Source organism: Helicoverpa zea, chromosome 12, assembly GCF_022581195.2.
Source record: "Helicoverpa zea isolate HzStark_Cry1AcR chromosome 12, ilHelZeax1.1, whole genome shotgun sequence".
NCBI classification, from domain to species: domain Eukaryota; kingdom Metazoa; phylum Arthropoda; class Insecta; order Lepidoptera; family Noctuidae; genus Helicoverpa; species Helicoverpa zea.
The window spans coordinates 8,846,158-8,869,694 of record NC_061463.1 but is presented as its reverse complement, the minus strand read 5'-3'; the positions used below and the strand labels follow the sequence as shown (position 1 = coordinate 8,869,694).

At 35.2% G+C, this 23,537-nt stretch overlaps 1 protein-coding gene across 5 annotated transcripts in view; it reads right to left on the bottom strand.

Annotated features, from left to right (window-relative positions):
• Positions 1 to 23,537, bottom strand: part of LOC124635259 (rab11 family-interacting protein 4) — a 75,179-nt gene that overhangs the window by 28,566 nt on the left and 23,076 nt on the right. The window contains exons 2-6 of one of the 5 annotated variants that reach the window (XM_047171122.1): positions 23,066 to 23,107; positions 16,932 to 17,029; positions 15,746 to 15,867; positions 10,807 to 10,890; positions 10,290 to 10,334 (exon numbers count right to left, since the gene is read on the bottom strand). In XM_047171122.1, the coding sequence (XP_047027078.1) occupies positions 10,290 to 10,334; positions 10,807 to 10,890; positions 15,746 to 15,867; positions 16,932 to 17,006 (326 nt within the window). In that variant the 5' untranslated portion in view covers positions 17,007 to 17,029; positions 23,066 to 23,107. Of the gene's footprint in view, positions 1 to 10,289; positions 10,335 to 10,806; positions 10,891 to 15,745; positions 15,868 to 16,931; positions 17,030 to 17,257; positions 17,379 to 17,966; positions 18,202 to 23,065; positions 23,108 to 23,537 lie in introns of those variants that run through there. The other 4 variants (XM_047171118.1, XM_047171117.1, XM_047171120.1 and 1 more) reach the window with 4 other exon arrangements.

Below are 23,537 nucleotides of genomic sequence, written 5' to 3'. Positions count from 1 at the left end.
ACCTATTTCATAACATTCATTTCTATACATTTCAAGTCCAGTATTGCTCTTGAAGTTCCACATCAGGTGTTCCAGATCTTCGATGTTTATACGTCAATAGAGAGTGCTTATCAGATTGAACCACTTTTGCTAAAACGTCATGTCTTCATATGCTATAGTCTAGCTGGGCTCCTGGAGTTCCACATCAGGTGTTTTAGAGAGTGCTTATCAGATTGAATAACTTTTACTAAAACGTCATAGTTCTATATGCTACAGTCTAGCTGGGCCCCTGGAGTTCCACATCAGGTGTTTTAGATCTTCAATTTGTATAAGTCAATAGAAAGTGCTTATCACATTGAACAACTTTTGCTAAAACGCCATACCTGTATATGGTACAGAGAAGCTGGGCTCTTGGGGTTCCACATCAGGTGTTCCAGATCTTAAAATTTATTATCTCAGCTGAAAATGCTCATCACATGAAACAATTTTTGCCATGGCATCATTTTTGTATCTCTTATAGTTTTGTTGGTCTGTTGGTGTTCTGCATCAGGTCTTCAAGTTTCGAAGATACATTATAGCCTATATGTTGACCAGGCTTAATACTGATACAACAAAGAAAAAATCATTGAAATCCGTCCAGTAGTTCCGAAGATTAGCGTGTACAAACAAACAGACATACAGACATACAGACATACAGACAGAATTTTTTTTTTGGATTTGTGCTCCATTACTGTTTCTAAACCCCACCCAATTATTATTTTTTTAATATATTCAATGTACAGACACAGTTTTTTTACAGATTTATTATATGTATAGATATAGACTAGCCGTTTTCCCGCGGTTTTACCCGCGTCCCGTGGTAACTACTACCCGTACCGGGATAAAATATAGCCTATGTTACTCGTGGATAATGTAGCTTTCGAATGGTGAAAGAATTTTTAGAAACGGTCCAGTAGTTTTTGAGCCTATTCATCACAACCAAACAAACAAACAAACAAACAAAGTTTTCCTCTTTATAATATTATATAGTATAGATAAGTATATGTACATAGATGATCAGATCACGGGTAAAAGTAATGTGCGTTCATACCGTCACGAGAGCGGCATAGTAAGTGACTATAAACTCGTAAACTAATTAATTGGTAGTTAATTAAAATGATTAAACGCATGTCCGGTAAATCAACACAGTTTTAACGAGAAAAAGTGCTAACAGCGAGAGAGAAAAATGTGGTTACATTGAGTTATTACATTTTATCAGACGTTTAACAGAACATACGGACATACAGTAGATTCGTCTACTGATTGAGGACCCGTACCTACAAATACATAGGAAGGGGGCCACAAATTCCAAATCAGGGCCACTTTTAGACCCTATTTGACCTACTTAATGTTCGGGAGTTTTAAATCCTGGCGGTGAAGGTTGATTTACTAAAGTACATTTTACTTAGGTAAAATTAAATAGGTACATGCCCTTTCCCCCAGTTAAGACTATAGAAATCAATATCAAGCATTACAGAGTTTGAAAACCAAAAAGCAAAACCTATAAAAGTCAATAGGCTCAATTTGGAAGCCCTGTTTACAACAGTTGTAAAATGTTACGACTGATTCGATCGAAAGTCGTGGAATTCTTTCTCAAATAAGGAAATGGAGTAGAAATAGCCCACGATAGCCGCATGACAAACGCTGATAAATGCTAATACGTTCACAAATGGCTCAGCAATTACAGTCCGGAATTCAAGTGTGGTAGAAAGAAGGAAATAGTTGAACATTAAGCATGTATGTGGGTAACGTCAAGCAATTAGTTCATATCATTACTGCGTGTGCCTTCGTTACGTGAGCAGCATTGTGAGATTTTTTGTAGATTAATGACTGATGGTCTTAATACATGCATTTTGATAGTAGATAGTGTAAAAGCGTATGATTAAAAAGAACTACTGGGCGTGGCTAGCTGTTTCGTCCGCATCCTGCGAAGTCGGTATATATGCTCCTGGCTCTTGGATTAAATGAAGTGAGAAGTTATTTTTCTAAGTCTCATAAAGCACATACAGGGCAACAACAGGCATAGTTATGGAAGTTCATTGATTGGTTTGTCAATGTGGTGCAAAACTTATCAAGGTTTTTTTTTCTATTGATATAGTAAAAGGTCAACTCAAGATTATATTTTCCTTGATACATATTTTATATGCCTTATACAGTCGCAAGGTAAATGCCTTGTTAAAATTAAACGAAAAAAACTTTTTAGTTAATAACGGTTTACTTTATAGCTCGTATTTCCGTTTCCTCTAAAATAAGTAATTGAGACACGTGCGCAGTTAGTAGCACGTTTATTAAAAACGCCATTTAATTACTTGGTTCGTTAATAGTTTTATTTTAGAAAGAATAAAATTTTGAATGGTATATCGACCTTCTATGTATAACACAAACGCTTGCATCATTTAGGTCATCCGCCGGTGCAGAGTGAAGCCAATAGCAGTTTTGGACAATCTTGTTTTGAAACAATATGATTTAGTCCATAATTATAGCAATTACTCTGTATTGCGATCGATGTTTTCGTTAATGAGGCGATGCAAGAATTAATTTTCCTGCATTCTCCGGAATAGTATTTCAGTGGTGTTTGTGCATTTTCCTTTTGTAACGAACCAGGCTTAGTACCACTCTTTAGGATCAATAAAAGCTATTTATGACAATCGAAAATTATGAAGATACATATGTATATACATACCTACTACGTACAGGCTGCAGGATTTTTTTAACTGCTCGGTTGTCAAAAACCGAGCAGTTAAAAAAAAAGAAATTGCATTAAAATGCCATTTCCACATGGAAATACCTCTCTCATTTTACACCATGATAATATTGTGGGTCTCTCGGTCCATTTCTTGCACGCATTAGGTGAAAAGCCAGCAGCAAGCAATGGTGCATTAGTTGCCGATTACCATGGGTTGTCAAGTGTATCATACGCAAGCCAGGACGTCCGTGGGGAGTGCCGGTGAAATCACTAACAGCCAAATGAAACATGGGTGTGCGCGCGCCGTGAAATTGTGCAAGAAAGTGATGCACTGACTACCAACTCGCTAATGATCGTCAATTGGACACTCACATAGAAATAATGCGTGTGTAATGCAACTTCACGAAATCGTACTGAATCTGCTATGAAAGTTGCGTTACTATAGGCTGGAAATATTTACACTGGCTGGTAATGAATCCGGGTCAGCTAATAAAATGGTTTTATCTATAAAATTATGAATGAGCTCGCTTCTTCCGCAGTTCCTCTGCCTTTGTAGTACAAGTCCATATATCTGAGCGAGAAGTGTTAGTTAATCTCGACCACTGATTCAGCTAAGTTTATTATTTGGTACAAGTTACATGGAGAGACGAAGAAACTTAGACCTTCAAGTTAAACTATCGGTTAAACCTTGATAACAACTAAAAAAAATTAGTATTTTTTTTTGTTTTAACTCTCGGATTTTTGTATTTTTATCTGTCCTGAATCCACCGTTACGTACACCTGAAAAACCTCATTTCCGTTGGTTTAGACATTACTGAATAAAAAAACGATGAGTTCGTGACGAGACCGGTTACATCATATTTTGAGTAAGCAATTTGTCTTTTTTTTCTGTAGTTTTTGCTACTACAGTGATTAGAAGAAATAGGTTGAGTACATTGCGTGTCTATGACCAAGTAATAGAATCATCATGCTTAATTTATGGACCAGGCGTACAATCTGAGGATTTTATATGGTATTATAATCATAGAATTTTAATGTTGTATAACTGCTGAACACAATCAATTTAATGCGCGTTTTACTGTAATGTTTCTGTTTAATTAGATTTTTCTTATGTAATAGGATACTTAAAACTTTGGGACATAAACTAGAACTTATAAGTGTTGCTGTTTTTGGAAACACAAAGGTTTTCGTGAATGTTAGGCATTCATAGACAACCCTGATCCGCTTTTTGGTACAAAAATTAAAATTATATTAGCTGGTCATAATTTTTGCAACATATTGTAATTAGATCATTCTTCCTTTAAAGGATCTTAGATATTTCACTATTCTCCTTGATATTCGTTCTTGTATTTGACTTTGGTACAATTAGCAACGGCATTCAAGCCTAATGTGAGTCGTGAGGTTAAGCTCCGAAGTGCTACTTCCACAATCAGAACTACATGGTCACTTGGATATTTCGTAACAACATAATTTGTGGGAAATAAGTTGCGTTACACAATGATTCGTCTAAACTTTTTTGTACCTACTTGAATGGTTTACGACAGTTTGTAGTAGTGTCATAGAATTTGGTTGTGTTTTTTTAAACCTTGGCTTACAGACTTTTAGCTCCTTTATTCTAAGCTATGAGCTATGAATTAGCTTTTAAGCACTTCATAACATCATAAGAGTTTTCTTATGAAGTTACAGCAAACTAAAGCACAGTGAAAATATCATCAGCCTCGTACAAAAAACTTTCAGTCTACAATATTTCTCGTAGCCGTAAATCGCCGGTAAGAGTTGCAACTGTCCTCGAATTGACCAATTGAGAACGAGTCCACCTACGTTATTTTTTACACAGAACGCCAAAAAAGTAAATTGTTGCTGTAATCGTAACCGCCTGTGGCAATGAGTTCTCTAATTCAGTTTGCACGTTCAAGTGACAATTGCTAAATATTCGTATAACTATTTTGTTCCTGACTGTTGTTTAGTTTCTTTTTGAACCCTCGCTTAATGTTGATAGGGTTCAAATTAGTTTGCATAGGGTACTATATCCTATATTTACTTGTATTTTAAACTGACCAGGATTTTATGGACTTAACTAAATCCTAAAAAGAAATAAATTGCATCCAATCATTTACATTACTGATTGATCGGTATATTTGCCTCCCGGTAAAGGTGTAAATAGTACGCGTAGGTACGGTACACTGTACAGTGTACAGGATATCACAGCATAAAAGTATCTTGATTATATATGCGTATTCCAAACAGACATTGGTACAATATACCTACATTAGTGGGTGCCATCGCTAAAAACACAATAGTGTGGCCAGCAATAAAATACCCATGCGTACATTGTTGTTCTGTTGTATCTCTTGTCACAATAAAACAACATCCAAACGGGTTACGTCATTATCGCGCCATAACGGATTGTTTTTGTCACATTAAAAAGTGTTGTAATACGAATCAAATCTATCTTTTGTTATAATCAACTCTCTAAACATAGTTGATCAGCACTCAATCAAAGCCTGCGTTTTGATAACTCTAATTCTCGGATCATTAAACAAGATGAATTTATAAGTCTAAACTAGGTATGTACTGTTCAATATTCATGCACCAATTTCTCAATTTAGTGTCAAGAACATGATTTAGAAAATTGAAATCTTGGTATTTCAAATTAAGAGTATGTTGCTACTTTGAATGTCGTCAAATTAGCCGCTATATTAATTTTAAATATTCCCAACCTGTATGGTCGCTTTCTGTAATGCATGTAAACACCGTTCCGCTCCAGCTTTACAAACAAATAATTGCACGAATTTAAAAATCCACACCAACTCCGGTCACATGGAACACGACACTCGATTTTTTTCACATCACTTCATTCGAAACTATTTCACAGACAAGAGAATATACATCACTGGTGAAAAATGAAAAAAAAAGTAAAAGAAAAAAGTGTTCGAAATTCGAAATGGCACGCGGCGTGCGCGTTGGCGGCGCGGTCGGTATATTCGTGCGAGTAGCCACGATGTACTGACGCATCAACAAACGCAGCGGTGGACCGGTCAGCGACTACACCGCGAGGTATGAATTATCCACAATAGAACAGACAATGGCTGGCGAAACACTCGCCGTTATTAAATTATTAAGTAGCTCGCGGTGGACGGCGCACTAATGTCTGCTTACTAACTTAGTCAAGCTTAACGATATCGCGGTATCAAGCCCTAATGGTATGCTAATGTGTAATTTAATATTTGCTGCTCCATACATTATACATTCCTGTGACTCATATGGAACAAAAATTTGATGTGATCATCACAAATCTAAAGACGTACCTATTAATAAACGTATTGTGAAGAATAATGGAAAAGAAAACCAAAAAGACATTAAACACGTATGACCCAATAGAAACAAAAGAAGTAAACAAAACAATACAAAAATAATAGAATATGGTAAAGAAATGGATAGTACTGAACTGTGTATTATTAAAGATATTGCAAGTACTGTATATAATTCAGTAAACGACGGCAAAATAACAGTGTGTACACAGCCATTGCCACGAACAGTTACGCTGTGCGCAATACAATTAAAACGCAGTAGTCCAGAGTCTATTATACTGCATCCTGTGTAGGTAATCCTATCTACTAGGTCTTGCATTGTACATCTGCATGGAACAAAGATCATAAACACATCACTGTATAAGAACTTTTGGTTAATTATTTCATAGTGAAAACCTTTACACCTTTGTATGCGTGTTTGTTTCATCCAGTACAGCTATTTTCAAGAAGTCTAATTCCGATAAATCGTTATTCTTCTCAGAAACAAGGATATGTTAATATGCTCTTAACTACCTATACTTCTGTTAGTTTAATTTTGGTTACGTTTTAGTGACAAATGTCAGACGTTGCGTCACGGACGGCTAACATCGTTGTTATTGTTCGAATGACCACTGCTACTTTGATTGTTATTCTATTACTTTTCTCATCCCATGGTTTAATAGGATCGTAAACTATCGAGGGGTCTTTATAATTTGGTCGAGTATTGCTGTTTTCTTCTGAATTATATCCCACGACTCGAGCAACGTTACGAGCGTCTGGTTTCAAGGTATTTAGATAAAAACTAAAGTAGTATGATGCGTGACTGCACGAGGTGGGCTAGGAAGTAGAATTAAATTATGTAGGCAAATCATTATTTTCTCAGCATTGTTACTGTTATAAATGTTGACTCTTGAACCTATTTAAAGCATAACAGCATTATTTTCATGTTTCAATGTAATTTTCCTGCTGTATCATACGTAGCAGGATGATCGTAAATACCTAAGTTATCGGGATAATCTCTGTAAGCGTACTCGTATCGTAATTGCGTAAATAGCATTTATGAAACCAACTTTTACAAGTAATAAGTAGGTAGGCTGTTGGAAGATGGTGAGACGCATAGTGTAGTAGATAATGTGAACGCACATGAGATTGGGTTTCTCATTATCGTGTTATGGAAATAGCATCTGTTACAGCTGGTGTTAATATCTATGAATTAGCTGAAAGATAAAAAGCTTAATTGCCTCTTCAAGTTATGAAAGTGGAATACTGAATGTATTTGCTCGCTGAATCAGAAAATGATTTATTGAATTTTATTGTATTTGTTCAGTAACTGGTTTGGAACTGGATTTTAGATTGATTTTCAGTCAATTTCGATTGATGTGCAACCTGTTCAATAGTTTCTTACGAAACTTTGACTGATTGCACAGCAGTTTTTAAATGACCAAGAAGTTCTCTGACTTTCAAAGATTAGTTTGGCCAATTTAAGAAATTCTTCGAACCAATTTGAAGATTATCGCTGTGTAAAGGTAATTGCCGATGTTTGTAGTGATTATGTGTGCGTTACGAGTTAAAAGTATAGCAGTGCTGCGCGTGTGGCGTTGGGCAACCACAGCAGGCTGCCAGCCGGAACGGGACAGTTCACTTTCTTGGTGAGAATCCCAACTGGTGAGTCTGAATCTCTAAGACGGTCTAAGTCTTCTAATGTTCGTTTTTAGATCAGAGGCGTTTTGATATCAAACCCATCCCAAATTAGGAAACTTTTGCTGGGATATTACGTTCAGTCCTCTCCACCAAAACAGGCAAACCAGCTAAAAACGTGGTGTTTTCCAGCCTAATTGTAACAATATTATAATGTGTAATCACAATTGTTTCGATATCCTAATTACGACGCAAATTACTTGGAAGGCAGTCCAATACACGAAACATGTTCATAGAACCATTAACATAATCCATTTGCATAATGCTAGGTCCACTAATTGTTAAAGGATGTCAGCTAATGAGCCTTTGTAACTGCTAATTACACAATTTCAGATGTACCAATTAAGTACAAAAGCATTGCAATCTAGTATTAGGTTTCTTTTAAACCACAGCATTATTACTAGCGTAACGGCTACCATTTACATCTTTCTTCAGAAAAGTAGGAAATGTTAGGAAGTTACGCAAACCTATCTATAGGTTTATTTCAATCTAGACAACTATAATTGTGTTCCTTAAGTGCATTTAGGATTAATATCTTTTTGGAATGCGAGTAAAACTGTAATGCCATGAAAATTGTTGGCAATAAAAGTTCCAATTGTCGCGGATACAAAGACCATTTTTCGAACGGAAAAAACATGGCGGACTGAATGATATAGATATCTAAATTATTCTTTTGTTCCTACACGCGACGTAAGACATTGTAATAAGGTTTTGTCTTTTATTTTACTGACGTGGTAAAAAGTAAGAGGTTTTCCGCATTTTACTATAACTGGTGCACATTAGGTTGTTCATACATTGTATAATATTACAATGTCGATAACGATGCGTTACTGTTACACGAAATGCGAACAACACGAATATATTACGATGAGATTTTAAATTACGAATGGAATTTGAATTATGACTTAACTAAGCTGTTAATTCATCATTATTTTGTTCCAAATATCCAATCAAAATGCTCTTAACACTGCATTTTTCACATTGCAATGTGCAGTTAGTCTTATACGCGATGATTTTTTTTACATCTCCGCTTTTGATTTATTACGTGAGATCAATTTCACTTCGATTCGTTCACAGAGTAATGTACCATACCGACACGTAGGTATGTTAAAAATATTTTCCTCAATCACTATAACGCCTTTTGCTTCCTTGTGAAAGCAAAGCATTTGCTACGAAATTCGTACGAATCCCTACTTTTGCTATGTCCTTTTTTCCGTAAACTATTTTTTCCTTTGATCTCTTGGATTCGCAGAACCATTAACAACTTATTAAATTATTAAGACATGTATTTGTTAATGAAAGTAGTCGCCTCTATATCCACGGATTTTATAACAAAGTTATACAATGTTGTGACATCGTACAAGATAGTAAATGTAGCATTTATAATCTAGCTACGTTATGGACGTTCTCATAGTCTATGTACCCAAGTACCTACATTGTTCAGAATTGGTTCACATGCCCATCCTGAGAATTTAAGCACAGGTCGATAATCTTTAATTGTTTTAGTATCTGCTCACGTTTATATCTGACTGACGTGTTGAGATGACTCATTGACTATCTGAAAATAGTGGGGACGGCATTGTTTGCAGTTGACAATAGTATGTACCGCGACCACTATAACATTACACTTATTTAAATCCTAAAGCATCTTATTAAAAGGGATTTAGGTTGATAATTATTTGGCAACGGTTTCAATAGATACAGCTTGTGTTTCAGTCTTTGCTCCAATACGTCGTGTTGTAGATTTTCGATTGACTGTCGTGTCTATTCGTAGACGGTCTTAATTTAAACTACGACTACAATAATTCGCACTATACGTAGATATGCATAAAACAAATGAAATACCAAGTTACATAAAATAAAGAGTGCCAAAACATAAAACAAAAGAAAACACACACACACACACAGGAAAATATCGCAAAAGTGTTTATTCGTAACTGATGACTTTAATTGAATAAAATAATATATTCATATCACATTGTACGAATATTGCATTGTCCAATAAAACAGTTGTTTAAATCAACACCTGACCATGATAAATTCTTGAAAGTATAGTTATCGGCGCGAATCTTGAGCTCTGACCTACATCTGCGCAGAAGTGATTTATTAGCAAAGAACCAATCCCGAGTGACGACTATGACGCGATGCACTGCGAGCCAATCACCGCTTTAAGCCCGCTCCCGCGCCTCACTTCATACCACAAAAGGGACCCAATAAATTACTTCTGCGCAGATGTAGGTCAGAGCTCAAGATTCGTACCGATAACTATATCACTTCAGAATATTTTTGCGATATCCTCCGGCAGAAAGGAAATAATAAAAATAAATGAATCTAACAAAACTAAGCTTAAATTCTACCAATGATTTTAATAAATAGATTGGCTAAATATAGTTTTTTTTTAATCGTCTGTATGTAAATAAAAGCACTAGTTTATTTTCCACTTGGTTTTTCCAAGCGACATCGCTCGGCTCGTACAGAAAACAATTGACAACTACCGGTATAAAAAACCGAGCCACAGATTTCGGTTTTAAAACGGCATATTTACAGCAAAGTTTTGTTACATTCAATAGCAAAAAATATCTAAAGTAATAGCTTACTGTCTCATGGAGCCCCATCGCCGATGCGGCAAGTTCTCCTGGTGGCTACGGACGACACAACACAAATAATAGATAAAAAGCAAACAAAAAGAAAAGGTAAATACAACAAAACAAAATTAAGTGAACACAAACTAAAGAAAAGTAATAACATATATAGTAAAAACAATTAAAAGTAAGAGCCCGAAACTATTTGTAAAACTAAAAAGACAGTCTGAAATATCCTTTTAAAAATTAAATGAACATTTTTAAGAATTCGTTAGACAATGACACAATTAGGTTTAATAAAAAAACAGTAAACTAATTTGTGCAAAAGCATTATTCATAACTCTAAGAGCAGACTTAGAAGGGCTTAGAACATTCGTAACATTTTTGGAATTAACGAATCTTCTATTCAGTGCGTAAAATCACCAAAAACATTAAACAAAACTATTTCCAATACTATTTACTACGAGTGTGTATCTAAAACTTTATTTTAGTGAATAAAAGTGTATGTATTTAGTAAATGCTTTCCACCTACCTCGGTGGGGTTCGCCTTAAACTTGTTCTAGTCCAAGAGTGTCTGTTCAGTGGGTTGCCAGGACTTCTCGTGCCGTTTTCTACTCTGTAAGAGAAAATATTATTTAGTTTCAAAAATTTCATTAATTAGGGGGAAATTCGCTTTCGCACGGTACCGGCATACACGGTAGGGGAAAGCTAGCTAGAATACTGTGGGAAAAAGTATCTTGGGAAAATCGATCCAGTAGGACTTAGTTTCTGTGAATGGCATTAAAAAAATCTGTAAATTTTCGCACCAAGATTCAGTGACTTCATGATACATGATATGATTATATTTATTACAGAACGATATTAAGTTGTAGGTGATCAATGTTCAAGTAAAAAAAAAACTCTTGAGAAAAGGAAAATTAAATAAACTAATATATAAGTTCTGCTATATTTCAAATACTTAAGAGCAGAGCTTTAGTTTGCAGAGCAGCTCGTTACGTTAAAACGTAGCCTCGTAAACTTTTCAGCTGTATATTATATTAAATTTTGATCAGCGCGTCGTGTTTGGAACTAAGCAATTTGTTCAGGCCATAAACTTTCAATATAGCAAAACATGCTTAGAAAATGTATGAGTCAGTTGCAAGTTTACTTTTATTTTACGGTATTTTACTTAAAATGCGACACACTATAAACAGAGAGGATCATCTCCAAGACTGCATGAAGATGTAGGATGTCGACAAAAGATACAAGTGGAAATTTTAGGATCACTTGATGGATTCTGCTGAAACTTGGCAATAATATATTTTATTTATCGGAATAGTATGAACGTGTTATTACGCACAAGTATTCCACTTATAACCAAAAGGAACTGTCTTCAACATTTTTGTAGGTATGCCAATTTTAACAGTGCCTCTAGCGCTCACTTACGGAACTATTGCCATACAAAAAGAACTATTGCTTTAAATTCATGATAGGGGTACAGATCTGGATAATATGCAATATCTAAAGTGTGTGCCTGAAGCTTGTGTAACAAAAGGTTATTCAGTTATTCTGGAACTGTAACAGTAATTTCATGTTCCATAAGCCATAAAACATGTAAGTATGGCCTACTTTTCTTTATAATGTTGTATAGTTCATAGAGAAAACTTCTGGCATCGCCATTGCAATTGCGGAAGTCATTTTATGATACAGTTGCCTGCCCTATATGTTGATAAATAAAAACTATAACAAATGTTTGTTTATGCTGTCTAAACGGCACCGCTTTGATATTTTGTTGAAACATTTCTTACTTAGAACAACGTTAATTTTACATAAAAAAATATTTTTGTGTGGACTGACGAAACAGAAATATTATGATACGATAAACCTAAATAATTAAATGATGCCCGGATAAAATCCTAATTAAAAATTGGTTTGGTGCATATTAAATGATGGCAATAGTCAAAATTGATCGTTAGTTGCATCAAAATTCTTGTGTTGATACCTAATTAATCGAAAGTTTTCTAAAAGTAGTTTTGTATCAAAATATGTATTTGTACCTAATATGTACGTAAAGGTCTACGTATTGTAAGGATTTAAATTATTAAATATATAGAAACATGGGCGTAGCCAGCTTTGGGCTCAGGGTGGGGCAGCAGTCAACCTATCCCCCGGGGGCCCTCCGATTTTTTGTATCTTGAGCCGTTAATCTCAGACTTGTTAATCTCTTAATTTGAGAGGTTTATATTTTCAGGTACAGAAAATAAACAATCACACACAGGACAGATTTTATAGTTCTATTTATGAATACTCGGTGTTTATAAATTAAAGTTATATCTTAAGTATATGAGTAATATTACTTCAAGAGAAGACGGCGTGGGTTCTGGCAGAACCTGTTAAGCACTTCTTCTAAAAAATATTTTTCGATTCTGAGACCCTTGTTCTGTGCACACTTAGCATACACAGGCCTATATGTATTTTTTAGCAAAAAACGAAAAGTTACAGATTTTAATTTAATGAGATTTTTGTGACTCTTTACTAATTTCAGAATCTTTGGTACAGTACTACTCCAAGCTAAACGCATGTCGGCAGTTGTTTAGATAAGCAAATGCAAAGAAAGAAAAACTTGAAACGTAGTTTCCAAATACGCGAGCGAAGCGAGCACGAAATTTTTATCGGACTTAAACCAAATATTACGTAAAATTTAGCCCAAACGTACTTAACTTTTTGTTTCTTGACAAATACAAAAATAATATAGTTTCTGAATACGCGAGCGAAGCGAGCGCGAAATTTTAATTATTTTTTTAGACTCAAAACCAAAAACTACGTAAAATGTCGCCCAAATTTACATTTTCATGAATGGGGGACTAGGTACGAGTACGACACACCCGATATACGTCCATACGAAAACCCCCGCTCGCATAGATAAGTCAATAAAAATAAAGTTAGATAACGTATAGCAACGTCGCGCAGCTAAGCTTCGCGGACCACTTGGAATGCCTCCAGGGACCACCAGTGGTCCGCGGACCACCGGTTAAGAACCACTGTGCTAAACGATCGTTCTATTATACAGGGGCCCGATTCTCCTAAGTTAATAATGTCAAAATCGAACAGAAATCGAATCGCAATACGATCGCAATAGCAGTTTTAACCGGGTGTACTACGCCGAATCGAATAACAAATAATCGAATATCAATTGATCGACCACTATAAATCGAAATTCTAAATACTCGAACATTCATAATATCGAATGGTTATTAAATCGAACATTCAATACATCGCGCAGTCAATACATCGAGTGTTCAAAATATCGAATGTTTGTTTGATCGAGCGTTAAATGCATCGCATACTCATCCTATCGAAAAATCTGTATTTTTTATGAATACAAGAAAAAGTCAAAATTTTATAATAAATCACATTTTATTCTTTAATTCTTATCTTTTAAAGGTACATTTAAAATTTTTGTATGAATTGAAAAGGCAAACGCGGGATTGGGAAGACCTACTTTACAAAGAAGAGGCAAAAGGGATGATAATGCGATTGAAAAAATATTAAATAATAATAAAAACTATATTAAAATGTGTTTTATTATAAAATTTTGAGTTTTTCTTGTATTCATAAAAAATACAGATTTTTCGATAGGATGAGTATGCGATGCATTTAACGCTCGATCAAACAAACATTCGATATTTTGAACACTCGATGTATTGACTGCGCGATGTATTGAATGTTCGATTTAATAACCATTCGATATTATGAATGTTCGAGTATTTAGAATTTCGATTTATAGTGGTCGATCAATTGATATTCGATTATTTGTTATTCGATTCGGCGTAGTACACCCGTTTTAACCATATCGGGCATTATGCTACTAATATAAATAAGACCAATCGAATTCCAACGACATTCGATTGGTTTGATTGGTCTGCTATTTTGGTGATTTTGATCTGTACGGTAGTTTGCTCTACAATCATATTGAAATCGTAAATCATTTGCAGACAAAATGATTCATTATTGAATGACAGAAAAGGATAAAAACGTTTATTTCAAAGAAAAAATAGCGGAATGCCACATACGCTTCAATCGTAATCGAGTCGGGATTGGATCGCAGTCGAATGTGAATCGTATGTTGCTTAAGTAAAATTAGGAGAATCGGGCCCCTGGTCGTACATGGCTGGGCAAGCACGGTTTTTACACTAGGATAAAATTGCATTTCCGAAATTTTGATCACATCTACCAGTTCCATCTCCTTCAATGCATTATTTTTTGGATTAGGTGGACGGCTCGGCTCGCTACGTCACATAGCACCTATTCTTTTAGGAAATACGGCTCGCTTTCAAATGACGCGCGCACCGCGCACGTTCGGGAACTCGAGCGTGCATTTTGTTTTGATCGCGCTCTTTTCAAAGTCGACATGTTTAGAGTTAGTAAAAAAAAACATTGTTTAATCAGACACTTTATAGGTCAGAGCCAGGGCCCAGGGTGGGGCAAGTGCCCCAGCTTGCCCCAGTGTGGCTACGCCCATGTATAGAAAAATACATACTTGTACACTTATAAAAGAAAGGTAACACCTTAGAACTCCATAATTTTTGATGAAGCCATTATTTTTGATTATAAGTAGTTATCGTTATTTCTATTAATTTTATTTCTTTCAGATTTTTGTTTCTCGTGTCTTCTAACAGAAGTATTTAAATAAATGAGACCGAATACGTCATCATAATCAGTCTATTCAATATGGATCTACTACTATTATAAGCATATCCTACAGCTTGGAAACTTAAATTAGGGAAACGTACGACTACTTTTATAACAAAATAAGTAAATTAATAGATTATGTAAAATTATAAATACAAAGCATAACGTAACAATAATTCCGTATTTATATGCACAATATTTTATCGACTTCCGAATGCTCAATTTCTCCGAACGGAACGTGGAATATGAATTTAATATTATCGTTATTTTTTTTTGTGATTTATCGTTTTATTTAAACTAGTTTTACATAAATTACTGAAACACGACATAATATTTGCTCTGAAGATATGATTGTTATCTGTCTTATAAAACATAGACTAATTTTGTTATTCAACGTCTTTAGTGAGTAGGTAAGTAAATAGAAGCTTTAGCAGTTTTGTCAAGTTACTAAAAACGTAAAACTATAGTGAGACAAGGGCCTTTCTGCCATACATATCTACATATTTTCTAGACAAGCTAGGTACCACTTATTATATTATGAGCTGCAGTTAAGCAAGTAGATAGTCGCTTAATTTAAGTTTCTCCATGGGTATGTATCCCTCAAAATCTGTTCTATAGATTCAATCTAATTCACATTGAATAGACGTGATGGCAGACCACATATTACTAGATCTGTTACCGTGGCCAAACGCCCATCCCTACTCTGTATGAGAGGAGCCATAGAGCGAAGGAAAGCCGTGGAATAACAACAAGGCTGTACGTGTTCTGATCATGGAGGTAAGTCAGAACAGAAGACTAACGTGTTAGCTGGAGCGTCGTGGTCTCCCTCGCCGTAGCACTCGAAGTTCTCAGCATCGGATATGGAGTTGCCTGGACTGGAGTCTGCTGTAGGGTCCGACTGGCCGGATGCTTCTGTGCCGTTCTGAAACATGGGAAAAGTATTGTTTAGGATGCGATATTTTTGCATGAAAATATATGTTTACTAATATTATAAAGCTGAAGAGTTTCTACGTTTTGCTTTCTCAAACGCGTTTTCTCGGAATGCTCAATTTGTTTGATAGACTGAAAATATATGCTGCTTATTATTATGGTGGCGACAAGTAGTTCCCATAGATCGCAGATGAAACTAGTAGCAGAAGGCAGGTTTTCATAAATAATAAATAGGTATGTCATTAATAACTTTGTAGCTTTGGCTGATTAAGTCTAAAAGAAGTAGGTAACCCTAATTCCACAGTTCGTTAAGTAGCGACGTCAAATGTGCAATTTCTTATCGAAGTCTTATGAATGGTGACAGAAGCCTTATATTTTCGTCTTTTGCCTAAATAGCGTTATTAGGTAATCCCGTCTTATTCTTAATTAGTATTTATCTTTAAGTTAATTGTCTTCAGAATTCTATTTTAATAAACTTTTGCGTCTGACTGTAGGTGTTAATGTTTAAAAATAATTTCAAAGAAAAGTTAACCAAGCTATAAAGTACATTATGAACACAGAGGTAAACAAAGCAATAATGTATAGAGTTTATGGAAAAGTATCAAGTCATGTATGTAAATATGCAAATTGCCAGCATTGCTATTAATAGGCTATTATCTTACGATGCTTAGCAAATATTTTTGAAATACACTTTTTTATGTCTAGTTTGCAATTTTGCATATTATTGTAGGTAATTTTAAATTGCTAATAGAAAGTTAGGCGTCTTTACCCGCATGGTGTAAATAACATTACAAAATGCCGCCTGTATCGAATTGCAAACATACGAGTATTTGTCATTGTTTTAATTAGCGGAATGCGTTTAAAGAGCCTATGTATTTGTATAGCTTTTTTTACACGAATAACGCATGTCTTTAAGGGCCAATAATACATATATGACTGAGCATACTTAAGAGTACTTTCAGTGCAGCTAAACAGAGCTTAGGTAGGTACAGTATACACCAGTACATCCTTAGGATATATTTTATATTTTTATCGTAAGAATAGAAGAGTACACACCTGTAGTTTCCTAGGTAAGTTTCCTGGTGAGGTGCGCGGCGACTTGGTCCTTTGGAACACGCTGGGCGCCATCATTGCCTCCTCAGGCACCTTCAGCTCTGAAACACGACAGACAGACCAATAAACATACATATTCAGCATATATTGTTAATTCTAGGAACGCGGCCGTTGACCCCAACCATAGTCACGCAACAAAACCATTGAGAACGAGGTGAAGTTTCAGAAATAATCAAAGCAACAAGGTTACTCTAGCCTACATGGATTTTCGTTTGCAGTGTTTCTTAAGAAAACAAACTATTTCTTCACTGAACTGAAATTTAATATACCTGATGCTAAGTATCTAAGAATTAAGTCCATCTCAGATTACACATGCTCTATTTGTTTTAAAAATGTTTCTAATTAATGAAACTCGTTTTCCTCCTTCTTCGGTCTACAAAGTGAATAAGTAGCAAAGTATTTAAATGTCCGATAGCGCTATCTTTGTTATCTAGAGTTGTTGATTAACACTCGATGCCACTAAGATACCATAGACAACATGAGAAAACTATTTAATTACGTAGAAAGAGAAACTCTTTGGTTAATAAAATGATTGTGTAAAAATCTTGATTGAACGTTACAGCCGTTTCAATTTACTTTTATGATCATGTAAGATAATAAAAACATTCAGTATCTTTTATTTTTTACAGCATGCAGTTTTAATTACGAAAAGATTGAAGAAACACTGTTTAACGTATTGACAGAATACACAGGCGTTCGTTTGTTGTACAAAAGGACCAAAATCAGATTGCAACGAGTTGGGTGAAGCGAAACGACAACTATTGTTCTCTTTGAAACTCCCACTGGTTCCAGTTTGTTGCAACTTTGATAAATGTTTCGACAAGTTTCCGATGATGCTTGCTACCATGTTACGCGTTAAATCTATTAACAGTCACAGTTCAAAACTACATATTTAGAATTGACTTGATGCAAAATTGTGCCACAAACTCTAATAATCAAATAACACGAGGGTGCAATCCAGAATCAAAAGTAGCCCACCATAAGCCTCCTGTAGCAATCGCCAGTACCAAAGGACCAATCTCCCTAGCAGCAGCAAGCCTTGCCACCAGGCTTCCAACAGACGAAACACGTCATACGTGTCACTTCGCAGCAGAACCACCACTTCTGACACCGACGTCAGCATTGAGACCAGTCATCACTTCACATCAGTCCAAATTCAATGTCCTTTTTGATAAAAACGTCACAATAGCCCAATCTATTCATTCACTTCACAAGATACCAAAACAAATTCAATCATTTGCGATTTCTTATGATTGCAGTGTTTAGAATGTGATCACGTCAGCTAATGATTTGTCATTAGTGAGATGAGAAATTATTGAATGCCTTTTGTTTGATTTATGCTAGCTACAAATTGTATCATTGCTATGTCTCAATTTTTCACTTTGATCATTAACAAATCATACTACAAGTGAGTAATGCATTACGTTGTCAACGATTTTCTCATCGTAAATTACGTCTGTGAATGTGACAAAACTGTTTATTGCCTACTTCATTTGGAATGCATAAATCTCAAGTTTTTTTCAGTATCTGCATAGGTACCTACTGTTCTACTTATATTGTTTTATGCATGGTAGAGCTAAGAAGAAGAAAGACGAATACAGCAGTGTATTACGTACCTACTTCAGAAATGTTATTTTCCAAGATTTTCAGTACAATTTCTGCCCACTGTATAATAAAGTTTACTTTATCATCATAAGTACTAAATCCTATATAATATCCTGTTCTTGCAGCCATTGTTTAATATTAAAAGCGTTCGTGTATTGTATTTAGCAATTGTAGTTATCGTGAAAGTTAATGTTTCGTGGCAGAAACTTGCGTTCAGCGTTGACATAGTACTTGATAAGAAAACTGTGTTATCGGATCTTGCCGTGAGAGGAGTGGCTGGTACCGACTTAATGGAATTTGCGTTTACCGAGATTAATATACAGTGGTATGTTTAATTGTTTTGCCTTGCATTGCTCACTGAATGCGAATAATGTTACGGTAAATGCATTACGGTTTCAGTCTTTATTTCAAACCGCGTGAATGTCAAATCCTGCTAATATTCTAACCTTGACCTTTCGAATTACAATCGTAAAATTATGGTTGTTTTTGTGAGCTGAGCTGTAGTAAATAAAACAATGATTCACGTGAACAAAAAGAAGTTAAGTAAAGTTCTTAAAGATTTGCAATAGGTAAATGAACCTGCTTGATTACGTTTGGTATGAGTTGTCAAAGTTAACTCAGAAATTAAAACTTTACACGTCATTAACTGTTATTTAAAATGCTTTCAAGAATCATGCGATTATGTGTGTAAGAATGTGATTGAAATGCATCAATGTGTTAATTATTTGTCGTTGGATAAATTAAAACAATCTGCGGACGTGGGGGATGACTTAACGCTCTCTGAACAGGCATTTTTATCAACTGTCATCATATGTTCGTCATTGATGAACACTGTCTCTTGTAATTTGTTTATTTTTAATAAAATAATATTTACAATCTTTATTAATAACCCTTCTTGGTAGTCGGGAGCAAAGAGGTTGGAGGAGTCTTCCAAGGTTTGTTCCATTCATTCCTTTTAATTTAACATGGAATAATTTTAAATTAAGTTACCGAATAATCTAATTTCTGAAATGTTTTCTAGGTTCGAGTTAATAACGTTTGACTGGATAAGATACAATCCGTCTTACCACAAAAACTTTTAAACGTCAGTTTAAGCCTTGTCTAAAAAAAAATTCAAATTATGACGTTGACATATGGTTCATTTTGCAGCCACAATTTTTTAGACAAGGTGTAAAACAGGCGTTTAAGTTTTTGTAGTAAGGCCAAATAAGTTTTACAGTCAGCTTTTTGAAATTATTTTGGTTTGAACGTGCAAAAAATTACTGAACTGAATCGCATTACAAATTTTCTCGGTAATTCACAGCTGTTTCGTATTGGCAATAAATATACAAACACCTTAATAATTAGCAAACACGCGAGTGAAATTGCCGTTTCCTTGCGACCGATTTGCGCAAAACTAGCTCATCCTTCTACAACCTAACATTAGAACATTACCCAACAATGTATTGATTTGTATACGATGATACAAAAAATACTGACGTTTCCTGCGATTTCGATAACTTTATGGACGAATGAATACTGTTTATGGGTCTTGTGTATTACCCAAACCTGTATGAAACGTTATTTAAGCGGACTATTTGCCTAAATCTAACTCACTGTAATCTAAATTCCGAACACCCCAAATGCTAATTAATTTTTAACACTGAAAATATAGCATCTGATTTAATGGACTCCCTTTTCTACTGATAACAATAAGGTCAAATTAATTAAATAAGCATTTTCGTTACGTGGTCCCACGTCGCGTTGAGAAATTCCAGATTCAAAGCATTTGTTTAAACTTTCTCTGGCGACGTGAACACAGAATAAACACCTTTGTCACTATTGAAACCACACACGTTACCACATTCATTATAAACTGCACACGAACGTTTTAATAAATAGCACTTTTCAAAATGAGGTTTTATTTTTTGTTTATTTTTTAAAGGGTAGTTTGGCTTCTTTACCGGCGAGGCGAGGGCCGACTGCCGTCGTCGACTGCGCGGCTCGCGATCCAAACAGTTGACTGATAATTATGCAACAAGAACTAATATAACGGTATTATCGATAAATAGACGAGCTAACAGGGAACACAAAAACACTCTTTGTTAGACAACTATTGCAAATTGTTATTGGTAGCAATTATTCGCGACAACAATTACAATACTTTTATGTTGTGGCGAAATGGTTGTGAAAGTCGATGCAAACGTTTACATTTCGATTGAAATTTCATTGAGTTATATTGTGTGAAAACAGTTGTAGAAACTTTTATTGTAACTGTTGGTTATTTGTGAAGTAAGAGTAATTTAACAGCTTTAATATGACATAAGTAACAGGTAATGGTGATACTTTCTTCTAAGACGTGTGACTTTTTTATGACATAAACTGAAGACGCAAGTGAGTGATTTGTTCGTACGGGTCCTAAGATTTTTATGAATGAGTTTTTTTTCGCCGTGTAATCAGAATACTATAAGGTTATTTTGTTAGCATGCATATACACTCTAGAGGCTTTTTTCAATCAATGTCTTCTGCCTTTTAACCCTCCGAACAAATTTCCGGTTTATGGTCAATTTATACGTCAAAGAGTTGCGGAAAACAGATGGTATCTTTTGGATAAACATCAATAATAGCGAAACGCGACGCTATGCAATATTTTATGATGGCGTGCATGTAGCCTTATAATAGCATACCTATTATTATAATAATATGTGAGCTACACTACCGTAGAAAGTAATAAAAAGTTTAACTGTAACTGTTTTTCATTACGTGTGCACTTATTCGATATATTCATTTATTTATTAGATACCAATTCCGATTAAGTAACTCATAAAAGTCTGTTGCTTAATCAAATTATAATTTATGTTTTCGAGCTAATTTCAAATATAGTACAACGTTATCACACTAGTGGATTTATCGAGCGACACCGTTCGACGCGCGACAGAAAACAACTGACAACTACCACACGTTGAAAACTGAATGTGTCGCATGTTATACGCTCGGGTCTGATACGCGCCAAATAGCCGAAAACCGCCAGTCAGAAACAACTGTTACAGAGAAAAATATTACTGTTTAAATAGATAACTTGCTGAGAAGCTTGGACAAGATAAACTGGTATAGATCGAGGAAGATGGAAAACATTTCCTCAGAGGAAAAACAAGCTTAATTTATGCGATTGCCTGAAGGCCCTGTATTTCTATAAACGGGATATTTCCAGTTATTCAAAAGCTTGAGAAACTAGTGTGCTCAGCAACACGTACCTATGATTATCAAAATGAATTTGATTTCACATCTATGGCGAATCGAGTCACAGCGAATCTAGCATTTTAGAGTTTCATTGATAGTTTTTTACTCATAGGAACAACGATAAGGACAACGATAGGAAGCAGATACTAAAAAACTATATTTTAGAACCAGTAAAACGTGACATTTGTAAGTTTACCATTTATTTAGCTTTTTATTTCCTAAAGAGCTTTTCTTCATCAATAAACAATCTACTGTTTTAAGACCGAACACTAAAATTACTATTTAAGTGTGTAGAAATAAAAGTTGTAATAAACTTTTTATAGAGCAATAGAATCTATTTTAATAGCGCTGAAAATGAAACTATTCAACCAAATGACTTTTTAGAATGAAATCATAGTGATTTGAATATTGTGAAGAAATGAACCAATTGTTAATATACAAAGAAGTTATAGCACCCCGTTGTTAAAAATGTGCAAGTATTGTTAGCAAGATTACCAAACACATAGTTTCTGAAGCGTTTCACTTCGACTCGTTGCCGCAACATTGAATGCAGGCCAGTGCAGACAGACGTTTGAGAAATTCAATAGAAATCAAATAGACCGAAAACACATGCATCACACTCATTTGCATAACGACTGGCCTTGAGATCCAGTGGCTATTAGTACGCTATCTCCTCTGGTGGGAATTTTAATCTACACTAGCAAAAAAACTGGATCACTCTAAAAGAGCAACATTAAATCGACCAAGATTCTAATGCCATACATGTTTACACCCCGCCATTCGATTCATGTTTCCTTCCACTTTCTAAACGATGAATATTAAAAAAGAAACAAGCCAGTGTTTAATCAGACGATACCTGGCTCGTTAGAGAACCAGCATCAATAAAGAAATAAACAGTTTTAGTAGATCGATAGCGGCGAGCGGTGGCATCGACCTCAAATTGCGCAACCATGGTCGGCATTCGGTGTTGCACATTCGTCACACCAACAATATAAAAAGCTGTGCAAAAACCAACCACTGTTGTATAACACTCATCTCATTACAATACATCGTTTTCAGGAAATCTATTTTGAGAACACTTCCGATTTTTTGCATTTCCTCACATTAGAGGATATGGCTTCATTGTCGTGGTATAAAAAGTGTCGTTTTAATGCGGATGCCGTAAGGACGGATGTCGAGGACGTGAAGGGAATTCCTTAGCATTACTAATGATATTACCATCCAACAGTTTAGCCGTAAAAGTGAGTGCTTACCAAAAATTTTCTCCACCTCGGATGAAATTCAGGACACGGAATCTGGAAAGAAAACACAAAATATATTATCATCATGTTAGACTATTGTTGAGTTCATGTCTATTATTATATCGAATAGCAGCTCTATCTCTTTTTATAGTAATTCCGATTGGTCGCAACCGAGGTTTGCGTGCCGTCGAAAGGTCACAGCAGTGCAAAACTGCTTCGTCTGCCTTACTGGATGCTATTTCTGAGATTAGAACACGGCTCGCCTTAACTGGAAGATTAGGAAACGTACAAGTGTTCCGTAATGTTGCTGATTAACACTTATTTACGTATATTTGGTACAAGAATTTCGATTTATTGTTTCACCATCACAATCACCAGCCATTTTAGTGTTCAGCACAGGCCTCCTCTCACACAGAGAAAGATTTATGATTTGGAGTCCTGTACTGGAAACAATTGAATGGGCGTATTTTACCTCAACAAGTTT